Source organism: Rattus norvegicus, chromosome 8, assembly GCF_036323735.1.
Source record: "Rattus norvegicus strain BN/NHsdMcwi chromosome 8, GRCr8, whole genome shotgun sequence".
Classification (NCBI taxonomy): Eukaryota; Metazoa; Chordata; class Mammalia; order Rodentia; family Muridae; genus Rattus; species Rattus norvegicus.
The window spans coordinates 116,842,246-116,857,876 of NC_086026.1; the positions used below are offsets into that span (position 1 = coordinate 116,842,246).

Here is a 15,631-nt window from a genome sequence, read left to right on the forward strand (position 1 = left end):
CGTGACCCCCCATCCCCCTTCTGGGCGCGTCATCTGGACTTGGGGCCCCGCTAGGTCAGCCTTAAAGGGCCAGACAAGTCCAGGCTGGGTTGGCCAAGGCAGAGCCCCTGGCAAGCTCCGCCCCTGAGTCGGGACAAAATGGGGCGTAGCCTCCTCAAGTGTCTGTAACTTTCTCAGCGCCCTGTGACACTGGTAGGAACTCCTCCAACTGTTGTACCAGCCTCGGATTTTATCCCTGATCTTGAAAAGTTACAGCACACGACATTTTGTTTCTCTTGAGGGCTCTTGAGTGAAGTGTTCTTTTTGCTTGCTGCCAGGGGGCGGTTTAGACTCCCAACTTTCCAGATAGCTAAGCGCTTCAGAATTCAACTTCTGAATTTTTTTGTCAGTCTGCCCTGGGACATGTGGTTGTTCAATTCGCAACTCTTCATTCCCTGGTGGTTTAGGGCATCTGTCTAACACTGGCCAGCTTTCCTTTCTATACACCAAACTTTTGACTTTGCAACTCACTTGTCGCAAATGTATTGGGCCACACTCGTGCTTTCCTGGACCTCTTACAGCCTGCAGCCGTAAGTTGAACATACCTGGGCCGTTCTTGACCCAGAAATCTTGATTTCCCATTGGTCAGTTGCATCAACTTTTCACTTTGTCATGATTTGAGCTTTAGATTCTATTTCAAGCCACTGGCCCTGGTGATGAACACCAGTAATTGCAGCACGAGGAAGGCTTAGGCAGGAGGATTAGGAGGCTAACCTAGGCTACATCGTGAGGCTATGTTTTTTTTTTTTGTTTGTTTGTTTGGTTGGTTGGTTGGTTTTTTTTTTCTTTCTTTCTTTTTTTCGGAGCTGAGGACCGAACCCGGGACTTGCGCTTTCTAGGCAAACGCTCTACCACTGAGCTAAATCCCCAACCCTGAGGCTATGTTTTTAAAAAATAAAATAAAATTAGCCTAGCACTCTGAAGGCAGAGGAAAGCTGATCTCAGTCAGTTTGAGGCCAACCTGGCCTACAAAGAGATGTTCCAGTACAACCAGAACTGCTACATGGAGAAACACTGTCTCCAAAATCTCAATGAATCAATCAATCAATCATCAATCGATATTAACATTAAAATTCCTTTCTTCCATCCCAAAGACAGATTCTCTATTAACTTTAAAATTTCCTCTTCTGGGGAACAAAATACTTACAGGAGGAAATACAGAGACAAAATGTGGAGCAGACACTGAAAGAAAGGCCATCCAGAGACTGCCCCACTTGGGGATCTATCTCAAATACAGTCACCAAACCCATACACTATTGCAGATCCCAAGAAGTGCATGCTGACAGGAGGCTGATGTAGCTGACACCTGAGAGGCTTATGCCTGACAAATACAGAGGCAGATGCTCACAGCCAACCATCGGACTGAGGTCAGGGTCCCCAATGGAGGAGTTAGAGAAAGGACTGAAGGAGCTGAAGAGGTTTGCAACCCCGTAAGAACAACAATATCAACCAACTGACACCCCAGAGCTCCCAGGGACTAAACCACCAACAAAAGAGTTCACATGAAGCGACTGACGGCTCCAGCTGCATTTATAGCAGAGGACGGCCTTGTCTGGCATCAAGGGGAGGAGAGACCCTTGGTCCTGTGAAGGCTCAATGTCCCAGTGTAGGGAAATGCCAGGGCAGGGAGAAGAGAGGAAGGGAGTGAGTAGGTAGGTGGGGGAGCACCCTTATGGAGGAGGGGGAAGGGGGACTGGGATAAGGGGTTGCCAGAGGAGAAACCAGGAGAGGAGATAACATTTGAAATGTAAATTTAAAAAAATCCAATAAAAGAAAAAAATTAAAAAATAACAATAAAAAAATTTCCCCTTCTGAGCTTAGACCTTCACTTCTTATCCCATCTTATCCTGTAACTGATATTTCGAGGTCACTTCCCACAAAGCTCAGATTTTACAGAGCAGGTGACGCCACAGGCAAGCGCCTTCTGAGCAGGTCTCTGCTGCCATCTACAGACTGCATTCAGAAGTGCAGCCACCAGGATCGATCTCTCCCACCCAAAGGCAGCTATGTCCAACCTTGCACACAACACCCACAAAGGTGCCTGGGCTGCACTCTACAACTGTCAGAGGCCAGCAGGAACCCGGTGCCCTTCTATCTGTTCCTGATAACCACTGGTGAGGAGTGCTTCAACTATTCATGGGTACCTTGTCTTCTTCAGAATTGGTAACTCTGTCTTCTCCAGGCAACCTTCAAGCTAGCCATAGTGAAGCAGAGGTCCCTAAATAAAAGCCTCAGCTAACCATTAGGAAGAATTTCCTGCAGACCAGGAAATGCTCTACCTGAATGCTTCACTGAGGCAGAGGAAGGAAGATATGACCATCCCTTTAGATACACACTGAAAACACACAAGAAAAACAAGCCCAGAGAAGTCACATGACCTGCTTGAAGTCAGCAACTAGCAAGAGAGAACCGCCTCCCCCCATCTCAATCCCAAAGCACAACCTCAAAGTTGGGCTCAAAGTTGGAGGTCAAGTAATGACCTCCTCACATGAAGTTTCTTTCTTTGCTCTATGAATTGCCATGTGCAACTATATTCTTATACATGCGCTCACACAGTGCACACAAGAGACACACAGAGATAGTCACATACACAGATACATACAGACACATGTATGCACACACATTTGTGCCTAGCTGTATCTAGGATCAGGTGGGATCATAACAATCAGACCCAAGATCTAAGAGACTGAAGGAAGGCATGCAATCTGGAAGTGTTGCTTCTGGGGCTGGGGAGATAGCTCAGCGGTTAAGAGCACTGACTGCTCTTCCAGAGGTCCTGAGTTCAATTCCCAGCGAGCACATGGTGGCTCACAACAATCTGTAATGGATCCCAATGCCTGTTCTGATGTGTCTGAAGACAGTTACAGTGTACTCATATACATAAAATAAATAAATATTTTTTTTAAAGTATTGCTTCCGGGAGGCTGGGGCAGGCACTGCAACCAGCTTAGAGCTGATGAGCCCAAGACTCGGCAAGGCCTCATTCTCTATTTACATGGCTCCACAAGGAACAGAAAGTTAGGTAACTGACAGTAGAGGCTGGGTCTGGGTTGTGTGTGCCCTGATAAATGCATGCATGCATACATATATACATACACACATACACACATTCATTCAAACATACACACATACATACACAAATGCATACATACACATACACACACATACACACATACATACATACATATATACACATACATACACACATTCATACACATGCATACACACATACACACATACATACATACATAAATATATACACACATACACCCACATATATACATATATATACACATACTCACATACACACACATATTCACATACTCGCATAAATACATACATGCATATATACACATACATACATACATACATACATACATATGTACGTACATGACTCAGCTGTTAAGAGCACATATTGTTTTTCCAGAGGACCCAAGTTCCATTCCCAGTACTCACATCAGGTGGGTTACGACCACCTGCAATGTCAGTTCCTTGAGCATCCACACTCATGTACAGACACCCACACAAACACATACACATAGTTAAAGATAAAATAAATTTAAAACAGGCTTAGATTTTAATTACTCTAAATTTTTATAATTGTGTTTCTAAGTTTGAGTGTTTAATTAACTGAATGACTTACCAGCTTTTAGGAGTTTTATTTTCCTTCCACCTTTTTCCCCTTTGTTCAGGTGTTCTGCAGAGCAGCTCAGAACCACTCAGAGGTGGCTCCAACCCACACAGTGGCCTGAGCTGTGGGAGCTGCTGACCAGTCCTCAGCGGCTGGCTGAGCGCTCCAGTCTTCTGGGGGAACTGCTGGATGGGCACAGAGGCTACCCACACACCCTTAGACCAGTCAGCCACCTCAGGCTGAGCAGCAGTGAACTTGGGCACTGGTGTACTGCATTCACCCTAACATTTGTCCTTGGTCACAGCCTTCTCAGGAGTAGCCTGTTCCTCCTTCTCAACCTCCTCTAGTTCTCTGTAGAAATGGAGATCAGGTGTAACTTCCCACGGGTGCTCACAGGAGACAGTAGCACGCATGTGGAGTACTTCTTGGGCCAGCATCATACCCACTGAGTGAGCTCTCTTGTTGCATGGGATGGCAATGTCCACGTAGCTCAGGGGAGAATCTGTGTTACACAGAGCAGTGGTGGGCAGGTTGACTTAAGACACCTCTCTGAGGGCCTGGTGGTCAGTCCTGGGATCAGTCACCACTAGAAGCTGTGGCTCCCTGAAGACTGCTTGGATTGGTTAGTGAAGTAGCCAGCCATGGGAGTGGTTCCTGAGGCAGCAGCAAACTTCAGCACAGTTCACTGGCCAGTGTTTCTGGAGGAGATGATGCTGATATCAGCAGGGTTCTCGATGGTAACTGTAGCTCGAGCTTCGACCACCAGCCTCTCCCAGGTCCTCTTCAGCTTGACGATGTAGATGCCATCCCATTTCCTTCTGTAGATGTTGCTCCCTCTGAAAGTCAAGGTTGGTGGCTATCTAAGTGGGTTTCTGTGGCAAGGAATTTGGAAACATCCTCTTTCTCTACCTTCAGGACATCAACGGCTTCAGACATTGTGTAAGTTTTCCTTTTCTTTTCTTTTTTCTTTTCTTTTTTTTTTTTTTTTTTTTTCGGAGCTGGGGACCAAACCCAGGGCCTTGCGCTTGCTAGGCAAGCGCTCTACCACTGAGCTAAATCCCCAACCCCGTAAGTTTTCCTTCAAGTTACGACAGGAATCAAGAACAACGCTGTATGGACCTGTCCCTGGGCAACACAGATTACTTAGCCCAGGCTAACTTCAGACTCACTGAATAGACAAGGATGGCCTTCAATTCCTGACCTTTCTGCCTCGACCTGGAGTGTTATAATTACAGATGTGATTACAGATGTGAGCCACCATACACTGCGTTTTGTTTAAAAATTATATTCAAAGAGGTCAAACTTGTTTGCTGCAAGTGATCAGGCCATACTGAAGTATAAAAAGCAAGTAGCCCCATTAAAAAAATGCCCTTTCAGGACTGGTGGGGTGGTTCAGTGGGTAAATGCTTTACGTCCTACATAAGCTCAGCGACCTACCTAGGATCTATGGAAGGAAAAAAAGAATAAACTCCACAGCCCTCTGTATTCACACTGTGGCATGCATGCGTGTGTGTGTGTGCGCGTGCGTGTGTGTGTGTGTGTGTGCGTGCATGCATGTGCGTGCCACAAGCACGCGTGCGCACGCACACACTAATAATAAAATTGTAAATGTAAATCTCTATGATTATACACACATAGTTCCCATACCAATCATAAACAGAGGTTTTGCCAGCTGTTCATTTGACCCAGGAAATCAGAATACATAGCTGTCTTCCCCTCAATGCTCATGCTGTAGCAACCACTTGGAATCATGTCACCTTCACACTGTTGTAAAGATTCAGAACATAGGATGCTGAGTTTGGGCAAATTGGGTTTGTGACAGCAGACTCTGGCACTTAGGCCTTTGTAACAGTAACAGTAACAGTAGTAGTTGGGTATTCAAGGGAACAGAAACTGAAGCCTTTGAAGTAGCTTATAATGACCAAATAGGTCATCCAGTGAAGTGCTGGTGGAGGGAAATCCCTGCTTCCTACCACAACTGCCTTTGATGATCGGGAGCAGTTCATGATGAAAGGATAGAAGCCATATATTGAGGCTACATTGCTGTGGATTCTTGTGACCCATCTTGTGATAGTTCTGGGAAGGGAAGGGCCGGAGTCTCCTGCAGCAACAGGAATTCAGGCAGCGCCTGAGATGGAATGCCCTCGGAAGAACTAGCTCTGGGTAGTTGGCTAGTGAGGTCTTAAGGATCGCCACTGGGTGGCAGTGTGGGCCCAGCAGTCAGGGAGGGGTCCCTTCAAGGGGCGCGGTCAGGAACTGGACTGGTAATGAGGAAATGGTCAGAGGCTGTTTGAGCAGAACAGGGCACATCACCATTCCCAGCACATAGGTGAGATACATAACACTGTCAAATTCACAAAAGACTACTGGAGAGCCAAACCCCCTGAGACGCTGGTTTGCACTGAACATCCTAATCCCTGACCTCTGTAGGAGATGCTTTCAAAGGGATATCCGGGTGTTCTGATACAGACTGGAGTGAGGACAGATAAGGATGCCTAAGAGTTTGCAGGTTATCTTGACCCAGAGAGGAAGTATGTGGAATGATGCAGGGCCTTGGCTGGAACCCTCACTTTGCTAGCTGTAAGATCCAAGGCACACGTAACCCGTGTCCTAGTGTCCTCCCATAAAAGCATTATCTGTGGTAACTGTGTCTAGCACACGCTCAGTGTCCAGTAGGCACCGTGAAAGGGATATAGTGTTGGGGTAGAGTGTTTGAAATGTAGCATCATAAAGGTCCAAGTTCAGGGCTGGAGAGATGGCTCAGCGGTTAGGAGCACTGACTGCTCTTCCCGAGGTCCTGAGTTCAAATCCCAGCAACCACATGGTGGCTCACAACCATCTGCAATGGGATCTGATGCCCTCTTCTGGTGTGTCTGAAAATAGCTATATTCTGTGCGTGCGTGTGTGTGTGTGTGTGTGTGTGTGTGTGTGTGTGTGTGTGTGTAAAATAAACCTTTAAAAAAGATCCAAATCCAAAATCACAGCTCTGGGGTTCAGTGGTGAAAGAGATCAGCAGATCAAGGTGCTTGCCACTACGACTGACAACAGAGGGGACTCAGAGAAGTGATTCCCTCAGGTCATCCTCTGACTCCACGTGAGTGCTGTGGCTATAAACAGATGTTGAACACACACACACACACACACACACACACACACACACACACAATTTTAAAAAGGGAATCACTCTGGGGAGTGGTGGCATACATCTTTAATCCCAGCACTTGGGAGTCAGAGGCAAGCAGATCTCTGTGAGTTCAAGACCAATCATGGTCTACACGGTGAGTTCCAGGACAGCCAAGATTACACATGTCTCAGAAAGAAAAAAAAAGGGGGGTAAGTAAATAAAAAGAAAATACAGCTCTGTTGCATGACACCTGTGAAATCCCCCATCCCCCATATCTTCTTTCCCCCCCCCCCCCGGAGCTGGGGACCGAACCCAGGGCCTTGCGCTTCCTAGGTAAGCGCTCTACCACTGAGCTAAATCCCCAACCCCCCCCCCATATCTTCTTAACATACATACAGGGATCCCATTTCTGGGTACTCCTACACCACCCTATCCATATTCCAAGAAACTGGCTTCTTGATATACTCTGCGAGCCCTAATGGGGTTACACCGAGCTTAACTTCCCCTCCAAGGCATCTACGGAGAACTGGGTCCCTCAGAGTAATCTCTTATCTTCACTAAGTCCTCCTCCCACTTCTCAGGGTTTTATCTTCGGTTCTCTATCTTGGGTGGGGCACCCAGAGCCTGTGCTGGGGAAAGCCCAGACACTGCCCAGATTCTAGACACTGCCAGAAGCCTGTCATCTCTGCCAAGAACTTTACAGCCGCCCTTTCTGAGGAATGTGGGTGGCGTGACATGTGTGGAGAGAAGAGACACCCATACTGGACAGTGGACGGTGTGGAAGGAGTGGGTGTACTGGCTCTTCAGGTCTTATCTCCCCATATCCTGAATCATGGATTTGGAGGGAGTTCACATAGACCCTACAGTTCCTTGGTAAACCAGACTTGGTGACTTAGCCTGTAACTTCACACTGTAAACTTTTGCTCAGAAGTTTGGGACCAGGCTGGTCTACATACTGAGCTCCGAGGTAGTCTGAATTCTATTTAAATACAAAAACAAGCAAAAAACCTCCCTGGTTAGTTACTGAAAATAAAATATAGCAAGTTCTTTGTTGTACGAGAAGCAGCATTCTGTCCCTTAGTTCTATGATCCTATTGTTTGATCTCCCTTTGTTTGAACTCAGGTTTCTCGCAGCATTTGGTTGGACCTCACCAAACCATAGACAGGGTTGTGACTCAAGAGGGTAATTTCCCAAGTGGCGGTCCACTCAGAGATTAGGCAAAGATGGGATGGATGAGCTCATTTGATTACAAAAGATTAGTTGTAGCCTGAACGCTTTTAGCTGTGATGACTACAATGGACCCGCTTAGTTCTTCGGTTCTCTTAAGCGCCTCTCCTTAAGTCTTTCTCACAGCATATCACCCACCTTCATGCAGTGTCCGATCGGCTAGGAGCGGCTAGCTAGGAGGACCGGCCCAGACCCTGCTTCCGCGCTAAAGTTCTAAGGGGGAGATAAGCGCACCCATCCCCAAAGAAGCAGAGGGAAGACAATCTGGTCTCAAGTTGCAGGAGTCGCATCTATATTCTTTCTTAACTTTTTTCTAACCCAGTCTTCTCCCTACTAGTCTCTGGGTCCCGCCCCGGCCGGTTACGTGAGTCCAGGGTCCATGCACTTCAATTGGTCTGTTCAGCTGCTCGTCCCACGTCCAGCGATGCGATTGGTCAACTGTAGGAGCTCCCGCCCAGTTTTCCTGGAAAGTTCTTGGAAATCTGTCAAAGGTGTTTCCTTTCTCAGTCCAAAACACTAGATGCCTGCGCCCCTGTTCCCCTCCCGACTGCTGCAAAGCCCGCGGTTCTAGGAAGATGCGGCTTCCGGGAAGGGCTGGGACTCAGCGGACAAAAGATTAGGAGGCGCCTAGCCCCGCCCCACTCTCCCGGTCCGTCCCCCCTCGTTCTTCCAAGCTGCTCGCACCACAGCCTTTCAGTCCCCGATCGCCGCCGGTACGCCCCGGGACCCTGACCTTCGCACCCCTGGCACCCACTGGCTCCTTTCTTCTTCCGTCCCGCCGAACTCCGACTCTCGAGCCGCCGTTGCCTCTAGGACATGGTCCTCTGCGTACAGGGGTAAGCTCAGTTCTTTCCCTGCCCTGGCTTCATGCGGTAAGCCGGAGGTCTCAGGCCTCGAGCTAGCTGCGGGATTTGAGAGGGCTTGACCGGCTGGAGATGGAGTGCGAAAGGACCTTGGGTGGTGCGCCTAGGACACACACACACACACACACACACACACACACACACACACACACACACACACACTTAGTATGATAGGAAAACGGTGGGAGGAGCCCCCATTCCTGAGATCTCACTAGCGCAAAGTGTAGGAGGTTCTCCAGGATGGGACTCACAAGTCTAGACCGCTGAGTTCATAGCTTACCTGGCCTTCAGGCTCCAGACCGTATATCGGTGACCTTGAGCCAGCCTTAGACCCCTCTGTGTTCAGAAGCTCATTCCTCCGTCCCAGGCCAGCGATTAGGTTCTTGGGAAGCCAGCCTGAGGTCTTTGACTCTCCCCAGGCTGGCACCGAATAAACAGCACCCCTTAGGAGCATCCCATACCTTCTCTTAGCTCAGACTGACATCTCAGTGTGATAAAGACTTCACCCTGCCTTCTCCAAGGTTTCCCGAAGACAGGGAATATAGGACCATGGTGAAAGTGAGACTTTGATAAAACAGCCTTGGTTTCAGCTGAGTGAACTTGGCACACCTGTTTACCCTAGGTTTCAGGGTCCCCTTCAAACATTGATCAGTCAGGAATACAGGAAAGCCCAAGAAGAGAGGAATTTTGTGTGTGTGTGTGTGTGTGTGTGTGTGTGTGTGTGTTACAAGTCCAGTAGCAATTGTTATAACACAAGGGAATGGTGCCAAGTGAGGAAGAGTGGAAGGTGGGGCCAGGCTGAAGTGCCCTTGCTCTAAGCAGCCCTGAGTCCCAGGAAGAGAGCTGTAGGGAAGACTCTTCCCTAGTAGTTCCTACCATGCTCCTTTAGTCTCTGAATTTTTGGACTCTTCAGCAGACCCACGACACACACTGCCTTCCTTCTTGGGTGCCCCCACGTCTCCATTCTGGTTCCCCAGAGCCTCTTTGACTTTGCCTTAACTGAAGGCCCCTGGGAACCAAGGGACTAGTGTTGGGGTAGTAGGGAAAAAGACACACATATATCCCATCGTCCCCGGGCTTGGTTCATCTCATTGGCATGTGTCCTCAGGCAGGACTTCATGGCTAGACTCCAAGACATGCACACACAGGTTCTTGGAACACACCAGTCCTACATGTGTCACCATGATGACACACCCCTCCCTAGATATTTAGTCCCTCCCAGCAACCTTTAGGGATTAGTATAGTCATTTTATACCTAGACACCATACTAGCCCCAGAGGTACCTATTACATAAACCTGTGGGACCTGTGGAGGGGACTTAACTAAACTGACTGGTCAAAACTACCACAGAGGCTGGGGAATGTCTGACTAGCCTGGATCAAGCTGTGGGCCCCAGCAAGCAGGTCACCTCAGAATTCTGCCTGTAGCTTACTAAGTGGGATTCCAGAGCTCTCATAGCTCGGTCAAGAGCAGGTGCGGAAAAACCCTTGGCAGCGTATAGGTGCTAGAGTCTGTCACCCCTTCTTCTGAGTGGTCACAGGACTATGACCTTCTAAACACCACTTACACTGTCAGATCTGACTGCTGGCAGCTCCTAACTACAAGGAATACCTGATACAGTGTTGCTTTCCCCAGCAAATGTGGGCTGAGCCTAGGCTGAGGATCGAACCCAGGGCTTTGCACTTGCTAGGCAAATGCTCTACCACTGAGCTAAATCCCCAACCTCTGGGGACACATTTTATTAGAAGTTAGAGAGAGCCGATTCTTTTTTTCCCCAGAAGCAGCTGGTGGGCTGCTAGGAAGATTTCAGCCACTGGATCACCAGCTGGTGGACTGCTAGGAAGATTTCAGCCACTTAAGTTACCCTAACCCCAGCCCTCTAATATTGCCAAACCCCTCAGGGCAGGTAGGCCATCATCTGGATGGAGGAGAAACCACAACTCAGAGAGGAGCGCACTGTACATGAAAATCATACAACAGTAAGGCTGACTCCATAGGGTGGAGTCTGGAATGTGGGTTGAGCACCCTGCCCTTTGGTGGTGGGAGCTCATATTTATGAGAGATGAAATTCATCAATGCCTTTAGAGGACACTGCCTTCCCTCAGCTGGGAGGAGTAGAGCCCAGGATGGGTATCTAGCTGGTATGGGTAGGAGCTTGTTTTAAATTCTTGAAGTCCTAGCCAGTGAGTGCTGTGCGCCCCCACCCCCAACAGATACTCCTATTGACAGAGAGCCACCCTGTAACCTTAGGCTTTCTACGGTAATCTTGAGGGCTCCCTGAGAATTCCACCCTAGTTCATTCTGTGACTCCACCAGGTACAGGTGGCAGTTAGCAGGCTACCTTAGCCAGGAAGGGCACAACGGTGAGACAGCTTTGGAATTGACAGGTTCCTCACTCTTGTGGTCGGAATGCTGGAAGTGCTTGTCTGTGATTCTGGCGATACAGGTCTCAGGTTAATTTGTATATAGTACGTGTAGGAGAGTAGAAAAGAATGCTTTACAATAGGTTCTGTGGAAGTGGGAGTGTACATAGCTCAGTGGTAGAACACTTGCTTAGCATGTGCGAGCCTCCAAGTTCAATTCCCAACACTACACAAAAATAAGAAAGAATTTTATCTAGGAGCTGAGTGTGGTGGCACTTGGGAGACAGAGGCAGGTGGATCTCTGTGACTGTGAGGCCAGCCTGGTCTATATAACAAGTTCCAGGCCAGCCAGGGCTACATAGTGAGACTGTCCCCCACCCCCCTCACACCCCAATCTGTCTATTTGGAGAAAGCAGTCAAAGGACTTTTCCAAAAGTGGAGACCATGTAAGACCTCTGTTGCCTATCTGCCTACTCTAGATCTTGTCCTTTGCTGGTTGTGGAGCAAATTGGGCAGCGGCCTCTGTGGGCCCAGTCCCTGGAGCTGCCCGGGCCAGCCATGCAGCCCTTACCCACTGGGGCATTCCCAGAGGAGGTGACAGAGGAGACCCCTGTCCAGTCAGAGAATGAACCGAAGGTGCTAGACCCTGAGGGAGATCTGCTGTGCATAGCCAAGACGTTCTCCTACCTCCGGGAATCTGGTGAGTCTTGGGGGAGACACAGACCTTGTCCTGGGGAGTCTGTGGCAGAGCTTAGGGCTTTGGATTTGGAGTCTGATTTGGGAAGCATGGTCTTGCCCCTAAGACTGATGGCATAGATACACATCTCCAGAGAAATGTAAAAGGACGCTTCATCCTGACCTACCCTGGGTTGGTGCCCTTGGTAATTTCCACTCTGATTGGTCCTCTTCTCTACTCGACTAGGTTGGTACTGGGGTTCCATTACAGCCAGTGAGGCCCGGCAGCATCTACAGAAGATGCCGGAGGGCACATTCCTCGTGCGAGACAGCACCCACCCCAGCTACCTGTTTACATTGTCAGTCAAAACCACCCGTGGCCCCACCAATGTACGCATCGAGTATGCCGACTCTAGCTTCCGACTGGACTCCAATTGCTTGTCGAGACCTCGAATCCTGGCCTTCCCAGATGTGGTCAGCCTTGTGCAGCATTACGTGGCCTCCTGTACGGCTGACACCCGGAGTGACAGCCCAGATCCTGCTCCCACCCCAGCCCTGCCTGTGCCGAAGCCAGATGCACCTGGTGACCCAGTACTGCCTATCCCCGTGGCTACTGCTGTGCACCTGAAATTGGTGCAGCCCTTTGTGCGCAGGAGCAGCGCCCGCAGCTTACAACACCTGTGTCGGCTAGTCATCAACCGACTGGTGACCGATGTGGACTGCCTACCCCTGCCCCGGCGCATGGCCGACTACCTCCGACAGTACCCGTTCCAGCTCTGACTGGGCCAGGCACCCTGCCCTGCCTCACACAGTGACATCCCGGAGGGGACACAGGCCCCCAGCTGGACTTGGGGTTCTGCTGTCCCTTCCTCAGTCATCCTGGTGCCTGCATGCATGTGACAGCTGGACCAGAAAGTGCCAGCAAGAACAAAGCAGGTGGAGGAGGGGTTATCATACAACTCTGAGGCCAGTGCCTCTCCAGGTCCCATATGGCTTTGTGGTAAGCCCTATCAGAGCAGAGGGAGACAGGCAGGGCCTCGTCTCTCCCCAGAGGCTGGACCTAGGCCTCCATTCACTTGCCCCTCCTAGCCACTTGAACTGTGTCTATTCTCCCAGCCCTGGTTTCTCAATCTGCTGAGTAGGGCAGGCCCCCTACCCATCTATAGAGTAGCCAGCCTGTTTCTGGGAGACTGTCAGCCACAGGTTGATCATGCCAAGGCCCCTTGTCGGGGAGCAGGCTGGGCTAGAGGACTACACAGTTATACAGTATTTATTTATTTATTCTCCTTGCAGGGTTTGGGGGTGGGGTGATGGTGTGAGCCATCCCGCTTCTCTGCCCTATGCCCTGGGTGGTCCAAAGACCCCCAGCTCTGGTTCTTCCCTGTGGAGACCCCCATCCCGAGACATTGTTGGGCCCAAAGTAGTCCCAAATGCCTTAGGCCTGCCAACCTGCCTGCTTGTTTCTCCCAAGCCTCTTTTGGGAGACTGAGTGACCAGACAGACAGGAGCCAGAAACACAAGGGCTCCCACCCATCTCCTCACAGGGCAGCGCCACGGCTTCATAGAGCTGGGTTCTCTATGGTACAGCCCCTGCTGAGGTGCATGTGCTGGGTCAGGAAGAGGATGCTAGTCCAAGGGCTGCAGCTGCAGCTCTTTTGTGTCTGCTTCCTGCCCAGGAAACTGCCTGCACGTGAGAGAGGGAGAAATACATACCTAACTAGACTTTATAAAACAAGTATTATAACACAAGAACCGGTTTGGGAGTTTTTTTTCCGCTGATTTTTTTCTGTAATGATAATAAAATTATGCCTTCCACTTATGAAGCCTTCGGTGGGGTGTCTGGAGTTGCACACAGTTCGTCCCCTGTGATTCTAGCCTGACGATCCACTCCGCATCTGGAAAAGCCAATGTTTAGAGCTTTAATGACCCCATAGACTCTGCCAGGAGAGTGCCGGGTGCCTTCCCCCTTGTTCCTCTTGGGAGATGAAAGACAAGGGGTGAATGTCCATTGGTGTGCCTTCCAGGGTGCTATCCACTGCACTGCTGGATACGTGGGGAGCAGGCAGCAGAGGTGCTCCAAGCCCAAGAGGAAGGGTCCTTTCAAAGTGCAAGTGGGGCATGGCGGGCAGTAACTTGACGAGAGGAGCCACAGAACTCAGGCCAGCCTTGCAAGGAGAAAGTACAGTGGGTAAAAATGTACTGAAGTGTGATGAGGATCCCGGACAAGAGCCTGACAGGCTTCTTCCAGGGCAGTGGGTAGATCAGCTGAGTCAGGCAGGGATAGTGACGGATGAGCTGGTAAGGTGGGACCGGGCAGTGTCTGAATTCTGGCTCAGGCTCTCCTGTTAGTCAAGATCTTGTACACCAGAAATACAATGAAAATGAAAACCTTATTGGGGTTGATGGTCTGAGTCTGGGACTGTGTAGGCTGCTGGGATCCTGCTAGAGTATCAGAGCAAAGCTCCTCCAAATTGTGCCCAGAGCCTTTTAAACCTTGTTTTAGAAACAATACGGGACGTGTTCCTAGTCCTCGGACCATTAAAAGTCACAAATTACAAGAGGCCAACCATAGTGACTTGAGAGCCAGAAGCTGTAAGGAATGGCATCTCGATAAGGAAGAGGCTGAAAAAGTAAACAACCAGAATCAGGGAGGCCGTGGACTGGGGACAAGGAGACAGCTTTGACAAAGGATAGGAATGACACTGTGGGGGCTAGAAAAATGGTTCAGTTAGGAGTGCTTGCTACTCTTTCAGAGAATCAGTGTTCCCAGCTCCAGAGAAACTAATGGTTCTTACAGATCTCTGTGCACCTCGAGGCACACAAACATATGCACAAAAAGTAACTACTTTTTTTTTTTTGATAAGGAATGACATTGGGCTAGAGTGAAGAGGTAGGTGAAGGGAGGATGGTATTTTTTAAAGCCGTGAGTAGTGTTCAAGCCCACCTCCTCAGCCTGACACCCTCCCCACTGCTGGTGGCAGCTGGCAAAACCTTTTGCTGGCTATGGGGTGGGCCCACAGTGTACCTCATCCAAGTGTCACCATGGCCTGGGTAGGGTCTTTCTTCAGCTTTGATCTCAGCCTTCGTGTGGTTCCTAAAATGTGTGAGGTAATCCCTACTGTCCCCCCACCTCCAGCTCTGAGTCATTTAGGAGGAAAGTCGTGGGCACGTAGGGACGTAGGGGTCAGAAGCTGGTGCTCTGCACCTGCTGTCACAACCTAGAGGCTCAGCCGCTGTCACTAGAGAAAGTCCAGAAAACCCCCCTCTTCCCGCAAGACTCTCACTGAGGACGCCACGCTATGCGACCAGGGTCCAGATACTACCCTGTGTTCAAATACGAGGAGCAGGGGCTGGCTCAGGGCGTTCAGAGATCTGAGCACAGAGTAGCACTCACCCTAACTGCCGCTTCTGTCCCAGACTGCCCCATGAGATGGGGATAGATAGGCAGCCGAGTGGCTGCTTGGACAATTGTCTATCCACCTCAGCTCTGACTGCTGAGAGCTCTGGAGCCACGGACCTGGCAGTGGGCCATCCCTGACTCACCTCAAACCAGCTCTTTCCTGAGAAAGGACTGCCAGCTACTGACATTTCAGTCTTTACATAAGAGGAATCAATAGGATTGATAGGGAGACCATAAAACACGTCATTGGATCCCAGACTCAAACCTAAGAGAAAGGACAATCAGCTGCCTGGTGTAATTACCCCTGA

The 15,631-nt window shown here is 49.7% G+C and overlaps 1 protein-coding gene and 1 pseudogene across 1 annotated transcript; one reads left to right on the forward strand and one right to left on the reverse strand.

The window, feature by feature from the left end:
* Positions 1-230: 230 nt before the first annotated feature.
* Positions 231-8,298, reverse strand: Rpsa-ps9 (ribosomal protein SA, pseudogene 9; annotated as a pseudogene).
* Positions 8,299-8,723: 425 nt separating this feature from the next.
* On the forward strand, positions 8,724-13,672 carry Cish (cytokine inducible SH2-containing protein). The gene is made up of 3 exons (NM_031804.1): positions 8,724-8,858; positions 11,728-11,948; positions 12,171-13,672. The coding sequence occupies exons 1-3, from the start codon at positions 8,839-8,841 to the stop codon at positions 12,701-12,703; spliced, it is 774 nt and encodes a 257-aa protein (NP_113992.1). The 5' UTR covers positions 8,724-8,838; the 3' UTR covers positions 12,704-13,672.
* Positions 13,673-15,631: the final 1,959 nt, after the last annotated feature.